Source organism: Strigops habroptila, chromosome 2 (genome assembly GCF_004027225.2).
Source record: "Strigops habroptila isolate Jane chromosome 2, bStrHab1.2.pri, whole genome shotgun sequence".
Lineage (NCBI taxonomy): Eukaryota > Metazoa > Chordata > Aves > Psittaciformes > Psittacidae > Strigops > Strigops habroptila.
In genome coordinates this window covers 11,654,542-11,665,359 of record NC_044278.2, presented here as the reverse complement: position 1 = coordinate 11,665,359, position 10,818 = coordinate 11,654,542, and the positions used below count along the sequence as shown (strand labels likewise).

Sequence of the window (10,818 nt, the reverse complement as noted above, 5' to 3'; positions counted from 1 at the left end):
GCGTAACGGCGCCGCGGCTGAGGCTGGAACCTCCCGGCGTTGCCATGGGAACGGCGCCATTACCCGCCCGCCATCCTCGCTGGCCCTCACCTCACGCCGTGTTCCCGCCGCCAGCCCCGCCAGGTGGGTGGGTATGGCCGGTGCCTGCGGCTCCCCGCCCGTCATGGGGTTGCTGTGGGGAAGCAGCCGCTGCCCCTGCCCGCCCCGCTGGGCAGTACCTCAGGGGGGCAGAAGGACCCGCGGTTTTCTTGCCCCTGAAGTAGGGCAGCGCCTACTTCAGCGCCCTACAGTTCCAGCCCTGTTTGGAGGGAGTTCTTCATACTCCACAGGTTAAAAACCCACATGAGCTACTCCTAGCATTGCCGGTCAGCCATGTCTTCCACCTCCAGCATTAATTTTCCTTTCATTTATATCCCTTCTCGCTGCAAATACCCTGCCAGGCCACCTCTCAGTGTCCTTCTGAGGAAGCCTTGGAAACTTCCCCATGCTACAATATGTATTTCAGATCCTATTAGGGGTGATTGAGAGCACAATGTCACACGAACTATTACATTAAGACCACATCAGATTAACGAGTGGCCCTCGGCGGTGTATTAATGAACAGATCCCATCAGCTGTGCCGCTGAGGAAGGGTGTGCTTCCATACCCACAAGGAATTTCTGGCTTCCAGAAAGCAGCTGGCTGTTTTTAAACAAGTCGTTTAACTTACACAATATATTTCCTATAGACTTACCCCACAAAAATGCGACAAATCCTCCACCTCCCTGTCACATACCTGGAGATAAGATGTAAATTACCCTGAAGGGTTAGAGTTAACATCTTGTATTACAGTATGAGCTTAGTATTTTGTCTGTGGGAGCTGGAAAGTGAAGACATAGAGTTTATCAGCCTTTCCTTCAAAACTCCTTCCTTAAAGAGGAAAACTCCCTTTCACCAAGATTTCCTGGTGTTTAAGGTCCTTGTTGGCTTTACCAACATCACTGTGGAAAGATTCGTGTGACGGTGTGAATGGTTAATATGCCGAGGGAAGGAATTGCATTGCATGTGATACAAAAAGAAAAGGTTGAAATTATGAGGGGAGAAAAAAGTGACAGAGAAATATTACCAGCAGTTGCCTCTGCTGAAGTGCTGTAAATGTAGTTAAGTCTTTTTTAATACTGGAGGTTGCATCTGAACTTCAGTTTCCGCCTAGGCACTAAACATAGATACCATACACAACCTGCAACTGAATGTCTGAACACCTGTGGTAAAACAAATCCTTGCTCCTAGGCACATGTGCAAGGCAATGAACTGGATTCATTACTCTCTGTTTGAAAATTTGGAGCCCAAAAGCATAAATCAAGGGTGCACCTGGAGTTCTCTCCTACTATGGCCTGAAACTGTCTTAAAGAATAAGGTCTACTGAAGAAGAAAGCAATAAAGTCATTAATAGATCAACACACCATCCACTTTGAAACCTCTTAAACCTCTCTGTGAGTATTAATTACAATCAAATATAAACATTAAATACTTAATACAAGCCAGAGGCACTTCTCATTCAACCAGCCTATTCTCAAACACTTCGGCCACCTGTAAGAAAATGGGGAGCAGGTCCTGTCAGACGTCTTAAAAGCCTGTCTACCTTTCAGTTCTTGTTCTTCACATGCATCTACAGCAAAGTCTGAAAATGTTGCTTTATCTCTGCAGAAGGCAGCTGAGCATCTAAAGCATGTGTTAACTCACAGCAGAGCTTACATAAGATGGAGACAACATATTCAAACAGCAGTGATATAAAACCAAACAATTTGGTTTGTTATACGTTTATACTCTTTCTCTTCTCCCTTCCAAGCTAGTATGATTTGGGGAATTCCTTTGTAACCAAGATCTTTCCTTTATCTTGGATGTTTTTGCAGCTCTGGTTACCAGGAGAAATGTCATTTCTCTACTGTGGGGATTTTTTTCTCCCCAGTAGCAACAAGATTTTCTACTTCTGTGCTATAGCCAAAAAAAAAAAAAAAAAAAAGAAAGAAAAGAAAGGAAAAAAGAAATAAAAGGAAAAAAACCACCAAACCCACTCTCTTGTGAGCCTCTGGTTCAGCATAGTTCCTCCTTCCCCTGAGACACTCACAACCCTGGGCTTTGCTTATATTGGAAAAACAGGCCACATTAGGAAATACGTGCCCCACACACAGCCAGAGGCAAGGGCCCTGAGAGCATCACCCCCTTCGGGGAGGTCTGACACCCCGGGCTCACTGCCAGCGCAGAGACAGCGCAGCTGAGGGCTGCCCCCTTTCCCTGCAGCGACCTTGGAGGCAGGGCTGCAGGGAGACCTCAGCGAGGCTCTGGTGCTGGGCTGGGCTACCACTGCAGCTCTGTGACAGCCTGTAGCCCCATGGACCTGCTGACCAGCCTCCTGGCCAGATCTCAGACCTGCCTCACTGCTATGGACTTGCCTGCTGATCACAGGGCTGTCCCCAGCACCAACTGCTGTCACTGGACCTGACTTGTCAGACCTATCCCATCGCCATGTGCTTGTCCGGCAATCTGGACGCTCCATTGACCCCAGCTGCCATCTCCAGGCCTGCCCTGCTCACCTTGCACAGATCCTGTGGGATGAGACCTTGGCCAGTGAGGTCCCTGCGCCACTGGCCATGTTCTAGCACTCAGCTCCCTGTCCTTCAGGGGGCAACTGGCCCTCCCTGTGCCCTGATGCCAGAGTACTGTGGCATATACAAGAATATCAGGCCACTTCCACTGACCCCAGACCCATGGTTTGTCTGGATCAGCATCTTGTCTCCTACAGGATGACTTCTTTCTTCCAGAATACACGCTGCCATTCAAGAACAAGATCCAGGTAGAAGTGAAAAGGGAAAACGGGCTACCCATCTTTATCAAAGGGTCTGAGTGAAGAGTTATAAATCAACTGACCTCCATTTGTTATTTGGAGAGAGAATGAAACAAGCCGTTCTGCAATCAGTGTGCAAGCAACTAAATAACAATAAAGTAATGAGAAACAGACAGTGTGCATTTGTCCAGAACAAATCATGTCAAAGTAACCTAATTTATTTCTTTGCTGAGATAACTGACTAAATAGGTGCTGAAAGGAATAGGTGAAACATATTTTGACTTCAGTAGGGCTTTTGACATTGCCTGGAACACAACTCTCATAAAGGCAAATAGATGGTATTAACATGAAAGGTGTGTGTGATTGAAAAACAATTCCCAAACTGTAGCAGTGGATATTTTGCTGTCTATAGGAAGGTACATCAAATTACGAGATCTGATCTGTCTGCTAGGATTGATTACTGTAACTAATGACTTGAATGGTGGAACTGACCTTTGATATTCGAAAAATCCTGGCAGTCAGGTGAAGTTCCCAATGACTGGAAGAAGGGTAATATAACCCCCATTTTCAAGAAGGGGAAGGTGGAAGACCCGGGGAACTACAGACCAGTCAGTCTCACCTCTGTGCCTGGCAAAATCTTGGAACAGTTTCTCCTGGAAAACATGCTAAGGCACATGAAAAACAACGAGGTGGTTGGTGACAGCCAACATGGCTTCACTAAGGGGAAATCCTGCCTGACCAATTTGGTGGCCTTCTATGATGGAGCCACGGAACTGATGGACAGCGGCAGAGCAGTCGATGTCATCTACCTGGACTTGTGCAAAGCTTTCGACACTGTCCCACATGACATCCTTGTCTCTAAATTGGAGAGACATCAATTTGATAGATGGACCACTCGGTGGATAAAAAACTGGCTCGATGGCCGCACGCAAAGAGTTGTGGTAAATGGCTCGATGTCCAGTTGGAAACCTGTAACGAGTGGTGTCCCTCAGGGATCGGTGTTGGGACCGGTCCTGTTCAACATCTTTGTCGGTGACATGGACAGTGGGATTGAGTGTGCCCTCAGCAAGTTTGCCGATGACACCAAGCTGTGTGGTTCGGTTGATACGCTGGAGGGAAGGGATGCCATCCAGAGGGACCTTGACACGCTTGTGAGGTGGGCCGATGCCAACCTTATGAAGTTTAACCAAGCCAAGTGCAAGGTCCTACACCTGGGTCGGGGCAACCCCAGGCACTGCTACAGGCTGGGCAGAGAAGAGATTCAGAGCAGCCCTTCAGAAAAGGACTTGGGGGTGTTGGTTGACGAAAAGCTTAACATGAGCCGGCAGTGTGCACTTGCAGCCCAGAAAGCCAACCATATCCTGGGCTGCATCAAAAGAAGCGTGACCAGCAGGTCGAAGGAGGTGATCCTGCCCCTCTACTCTGCTCTTGTGAGACCCCACTTGGAGTACTGCGTACAGTTCTGGTGTCCTCAACATAAAAAGGACATGGAGCTGTTGGAGCGAGTCCAGAGGAGGGCCACGAGGATGATAAGAGGGCTGGAGCACCTCCCATATGAAGACAGGCTGAGGAAGTTGGGGCTATTCAGCCTGGAGAAGAGAAGGCTGCGTGGTGACCTCATAGCAGCCTTCCAGTATCTGAAGGGGGTCTACAAGGATGCTGGGGAGGGACTCTTCCTTAGGGACTGTAGTGGTAGGACAAGGGGTAATGGGTTCAAACTTAAACAGAGGAAGTTTAGATTAGATATAAGGAAGAAGTTCTTTACAGTGAGGGTGGTGAAGCACTGGAATGGGTTGCCCAGGGAGGTTGTGGATGCTTCATCCCTGGCAGTGTTCAAGGCCAGGTTGGACAGAGCCTTGAGCCACATGGTTTAGGGCAAGGTGTCCCTGCCCATGGCAGGGGGGTTGGAACTAGATGATCTTAAGGTCCTTTCCAACCCTTACGATTCTATGATTCTATGATTCTATGATTTCAAACTTCCGCAAGTAGCAGTGAGTAGGGCAGTACCACACTTTGGAGGCAAAGATTTGAACAAAGGTTTAACATCACTAAATTGCAGAAAGAGCCTCAAAACATTCAGATGAAACTCAATGAAGACAAGAACAAAGTATTACACTTCTAAAAGTTGAATTCTCAAATTCAAAATGAGGAAAAAATGTGTAGCCTTTGGTAAGATACCAAAAAGTACATCATTGCAGGGCAAGTACTTTAAGAAATCCATAATTCCGCATTGGAAACTGTGGACTACATGAAGAGCCACTTCTTCGTTATGAAGACAGCATAACTGGGAAGGGACAGTGCACTGACAACACAGTGATCTCCCAATCTGAAATACACGCAGCACCAAATGACACAAAAATCATTTGCAGCAGCCAAAACTACCTTGGTATGCAGAATACTGGCCATGTGCCATCTGTCACATTGCTCTGAGCAACCTCTCATGGCCCTGATGTGCTTTCGCTTTGCCATACCTCCTCCTGTTGCATGAAGTGTCTCTTCTCTGGGAGAAGATGTTGCTGAAGGGCTGCTCACCCTGCCAGGGGGCAGTGGGTGAGAAAGGAGCTGTAGATTCAGGAGCCCTGGGCTCTACAGGATGAGGAAGGGGAGCCGCAAGTCTCCCAGTGCCACCACTGCCTGAAGTCCCCCAGGACAGGTCATACTATGCCCCACTAAGAGGCAAGACAGAGTCACAAGAGCTCAGAGGTGACATTGCACAGGTCTCCTGGTCTGCACAGCAGGATAATACAGGCTGAAAGGCAAACCCTTCCTGTTGGAGTGTCCATCTTCTAGCAGATCTCAAATAGGGTTTTTTTGCCCTCAGTGCCACCTCCTGGGACTCTGCCAAAAGGCGGGGTGACCTGAACAACAGCCTGCTTCAGGATGAACACAGAAATCACTGACAAGTGTTTTGGTTTTGTTTCTTTTGGCAGATATCATACAAAGGCCCGGAGATCAACGCTATGGCATAATGCATGCTGGCTCGCTTTGCTGAGCTTTGCAACTTTTCCTCTGAAGATGCTGAGTGACCCCCAGGAAATCTCTGAGTCTTGAAAACAAAACCTAAGCTTGGAAAACTTCTGTGGCCAGAGTCGCTGCAGTTGGAGACTGCAGACTGGCTTTATAAAACGGGGTCTCCTGCATGTTCATCCTCAGAATGAAAAAACTTTCCAGTTGTGTTCTAGTAATGCTCTATCTTCTCTGACTTAGAAGTGCATCCCTCCGCCATGGGATCTGACACATTGGTGATTTCAGCAGAACACAGGAGAGTTAAGCCGTGCAGGAGACCTCTGGCGCTTTCACAGCCCAACAGTATCGCTCCCATCTTGCTGAAAGGTTAAGAGTATTACAGTCGTAGCAGTTTCATGAACGACTCAAAGAACGCAAGATGCACCAAGCCATGCTTGAATTAGGGAAATTACATTTTGCTGCAGTCTTTCACACCTTCGGACAGAACTAAAAGACAAAGCATTTATCCCAAAGTTACGAGCAGCCAAAAATGAAGGCTGGGGACGGCCGCGTGCAAGATGCATTGCAGGTGCAAGCCAGCAGAACGCTGACTCGGTGGGCCGGGGATGTTGAAGCCCCGCGGATGCCGCTGCCGTGGCCCCATCCCCATGTGCCTGACGGTGCCCGTCAGCTCACAACACAGCTCCCCGGGGAAAAACTCCCTGACAACCGTCTGCCAAAGCCGGCTCAGAATTTGGGGCCGGGCACAGGGAGGAGACCCTCCTCCCCGGGGCCAGCCCGCCGGCCTCCCTTCCCTTTCCTCCCTTCCCTTCGCCTCCGGCCGGGCGCAGGAGGGTCCTTGCCCGGGTAGGGGTGTGGGGCTGCTCCCCCTGCGTGTCGCCGGGCTGTTCATTTAAATTGCAAATAAAGCGGCTCGGCGCCCGCCCAGCCGGGGGGAGGCGGGTCCGGGTGCTGCACCGGCCGGCGGGCGTGAAGCTGCCCCGCGGGGCTGGCAGCGGCACGGGCGAGCCCATGGCCGGGGTGGTGGTGGTGGTGGTGGCGGCGGCGGCCCCGGCCCCGGCCCCGGCCCCGGTCCCGGCCCCCGGGGCTTTGCTCTGCGCCCTGCTCTGGGCAGCGGCGGCGGCGGCGGCAGCGGCGGGGGCCGGCCCCGAGGGCAGCCCCGCACCCGGCGCCTTCGGCCGCGTCTACCGGGGCAACGTGAACATCAGCGCGGAGCGGGTCTACGCCTTCGCCTACCGCAGCCAGCCCGGCCAGGTAGGAGCGTCCCGCGGAGCGCCGGCTTCCGTGTACTGGGGCCCCCTCGCCCTCCTCCAGCCGATGTGGCCGGAGGTGGGGGGAACCAGTGCCGCTGCGGCTCCGCCGCTGTGCGAGAACGGGCCGGGCTGTCCCCCCGCGGCCAGACTCCTGCCCGCATCCTCCCGCCGCCGCGGGGGCCGGCCGCGGTGCACCGGCGGGCTCCGCTCGCCCTCCCACCGGCTTTCCTGGCACGGCCGGGGCACACGGGGCTGTGGGGCCAGAGGACACGGGGCGGGCGGTGCACCACCCCCCATGGGGGTTCGGTAGCCAGTGCTTCCAGCAGCAACATGGGCTTAAAGTCTAGAGGGGAATTAAGAGGATAATAGTACTATCTAAAATATATATATATCTAAAGGGGATGAGGGCATGTTTGTGCACTTAATAAGCCTTTTTAAATACCATTTCCCACACTTGAGCGCTCCCGTAGGATCAGAGTGCGCTCCCCTAGAAGGTGAGACAAGTAAGGTGCGATGTGAGGAGGCTGCCCAGCAGCACTGCTAAAGCCATGGCTGTGTGATGGGGGGAGGAAACCTGTCATAGCTATTGCGGGTTTTTCCCCTTCCCCCCCCTCCCCTTTTTAATGTCGTGTTTATCTGAAGGAGCTAAGTGGTACCTTGGAAACTCTGCCCCCGTTGTTTGGATTGGGTGTTAATTGCTGGGCAGGATGTTCTGATGAACCAAAAAGATGGTGAACCAGGCAAATGAATCTTTGCTGCTGTCCTCAGTTGCACAGGACATGAGAAAATGGAAAACATTGCTTTTCCCACGCTAAATTTGTCATATTTCAATATGAAGGGAGTTGGTAGAGAGCATGATAAAAAGGGGGAGGAGGTGAAGCAGGGGGAGATGGTGTTAACCATCCTTTTGGGAGGCTTTGCTTTACTCTGAAATTCCAGAGCTTTAAAGACTCCTCTTTCTTCTATTATGTGTGGTACTATGTAATAAAATGCTGCTGGTATTTATGAGGCAGGAGTTGTGTGTCAGGGCTGTGATGCAGCTGAGCCCGGCATTACTTACCTGTTGGGTGTCACCACTGAACCCAGTAGGTCAAAAGCACACTTTGGGCATGTAGAAGCTGGTGGTGATGTACATTAGGCTTTTTCAGGCATTAAAGCTATTGGGCATTAGGATGAGGGTCTGTTGGCAGGCCACATGTTAGTAGGGCTTGTTAGTAGTGACAGTGCAAGTACTGACTGCAGCTAAAAGGAATCTAGTTCTTTTGATTTAATGTCTGTTAATGTGTGTTTGCCAGACACCTTCCACAAAGAAGGAGATCGAGGGTGATGGCAGAGTGGGAGGAGGCAGGCAGGGAGCACATGGCTGCTCCGTGGTGTTTGTGGGCATCTGAATGCATCTTCTGCTCAATGGCTACTTTCAGACACTAAACCATTCCTATGGCTGTGAAGAGCCATCTAGTCCAGACTACGGCTGCATTTAAGCGTAAACTTTAGTGGACTAATCTCCATGTTCCTGTGTGCTGGAACGTGAAATCGCTGCAGAGATGCTGAGCAGGTCAAGGGCATATCTAAGATGGGAAACCTCAGGTTTGAGGCTTAATATTTTTTAAATGCAGAACTCTCTAAGCACTGCCAGGAATGTGCTTTAAAAGGGCTGTGCAACCAGCTCCTGCTGTGAAACCTAAATTGGAAGAGAAAGACCACTTACAGATGGACTGTCCCAGGCTTTCTGGCGAGGGATGCCCAGAACAGGTTCTGAGGATAGAGAGAAGGTCCTAGAGAAGAGAATGCTCCAGGGAGACCTTATTGTGGCCTTTCTATATATAAAGGGGTCTTATAAGAAGGATGAAGAGAGGCTTTTTTTAAACAGTCTGTAGTGACAGGACAGGGGGCTACAGCTTTGAACTGAAAGAGGATAGATTTGAGTTGGATGTAAGGAAGAAATTTTTTTACGATGAGAGTGGTGAGGCACTGGAACAGGCTGCTTTGAGAAGTTGTGGGTGCCCCATCATTGGGAGCATGTTAGATGGGGCTTTGAGGAACCTGATCTAGTGAAGATGTCCCCCTGCCCATGGTAGGGTGTTTGGACTAGATGATCTTTAAAGGTCCCTTCCAACTCAAACCATTCTATGGTTCCTCACTGAGAAGCCCTAAAGATGCTGTTCCTGAGCTGAGCCAGCAGAAGCCTGCAAGAAGGTGTCTGGCCTAATTGGGATAATGGCTGCAGGTATGTGCAGCCCCCTCCCCACTGTAGCCCTGAACTAATGAGAGGCAAACATGGCTGGGTCTCCTCTCGCAAGCCTGGTCAGAGGCAGAGGTTGATCTGTTCTGGTGGTCCTGCATCTCCCTGCTGATGAGGATTCCTCAAGGTTTAGAAGCTTGATGGTGGAAATGTTGACTTTAATTTGGGACCATGCTCTTGCGGGCAGGTTTTTCTTGTGCAAGAGTTGTGTAGATACTTAGGGATGTGCTGCCCTCTGGGTATTTATTGGATCTTCTGAAGGAATGCAAGTCCTGCAAAAACTCGGTGTACTGGTCTTTGCCTTCTGCTGCAATCTTTAGCCTTGAACTCTTAGAGAGTGGAATGTCAGCCAGCGTTTGCCAGTTGCCTGCCACTTGTGAGCTCTCTGCTCGTCTTGGGCTTTCTCAGTCTCTTCCTGTCTCTGTGCTGATGGCAGGTCAGCCAGAAGCTCTGATACCTTGAGGCAGATATCACATGGACCATTAACCTTAGTTACAGGAAATATAATTGAATGAAAAGAGCATTTTCCATGTGGAAGAGCTGCAGTGGGTGAATTTAATGGCTTTCCCTCTGAAGCAGAGCCAGGGCCAGAGTGGTCTGGCTCTGAAACAGGGATTTTTTTTTTTTCCTGAGCTGTGAATTCTGCTGGTTTCCCCTCTCTGCTGCTCTCCCCCATGAGGGCAGGCCTACAAAGCAAGGGACGACACAGAGCCAAGGGTAAGGCGTGAAGGCTGGCTTGTGACCCATCAGTTCTTTGGATTTGTTCTGGTTGCACATGTGCTGTGGCTGCCTGGACACATCTGGCAGTGCAGCTGGATAGAGCAGTGCTTGAATGATGGATGAGAGAAAGGAGGTAATCATATCATAGAATCAGAGAATGGTGTGGGTTGGAAGGGACCTTAAAGCTCATCTAGTTCTAACCCCCCCTGCCACGGGCAGGGACACCTTCCACTAGAGCAGCTTGTTCAAAGCCCCATCCAACCAGGCCTTGAACACTGCCAGGGATGGAGCATCCTGTTTGGTGCTTTAGAGACTTACCACTTTCTGAGAAGCATTGTGCTTGCCTGATCTCAAAGGATTTTCTTCATCCACATAATCTTCCTTGCTCCTTGGGATACAGGTATGCATTGCATGCACAAGGGAAGGAGAAAAGCAAGTCCTATGAGATTGTTCACAAGCAGATGTGTACAAAGTGAAGAAAGTACAACTTAGGTCTCTGGAGCAGAGCCGCTTTGAGACAGGCAAGTGACTGCCCTTCTGTGCAACTCTTGGATGTGTAAAATGACAATAAGGTTACTCATATGCTGACCAAGTCACCTGACTGGAACTCTTATGCATGTATACATTGCCAGGTCTCCATGTGTGGAGGGGGAAAAATCCTCCTATGTGCTGTGCACACTTCATCTTGTGTCTTGAGGCAGGAGATGTCAGGCTTTTTTGAACTTGGCAACTAGGATTTAGGACTTAATTCCTGAAGTGGAGCTGTAGGATAAAGCGGTGTGAGGAGAAGCAAAGCCACCTTTGCTGCAAGG

The 10,818-nt window shown here is 50.3% G+C and overlaps 1 protein-coding gene across 4 annotated transcripts in view; it reads left to right on the top strand.

Annotated features, from left to right (window-relative positions):
* Nucleotides 1-6,618: 6,618 nt before the first annotated feature.
* The window catches only part of SIDT1 (SID1 transmembrane family member 1), a 44,166-nt gene continuing 39,966 nt past the window's right edge, over nt 6,619-10,818 (top strand). For all 4 annotated transcript variants that reach the window (XM_030471998.1, XM_030471997.1, XM_030471999.1 and 1 more), the window contains exon 1: nt 6,619-7,045. In XM_030471998.1, the coding sequence (XP_030327858.1) occupies nt 6,803-7,045 (243 nt within the window). In that variant the 5' untranslated portion in view covers nt 6,619-6,802. The remainder of the gene's footprint in view (nt 7,046-10,818) is intronic.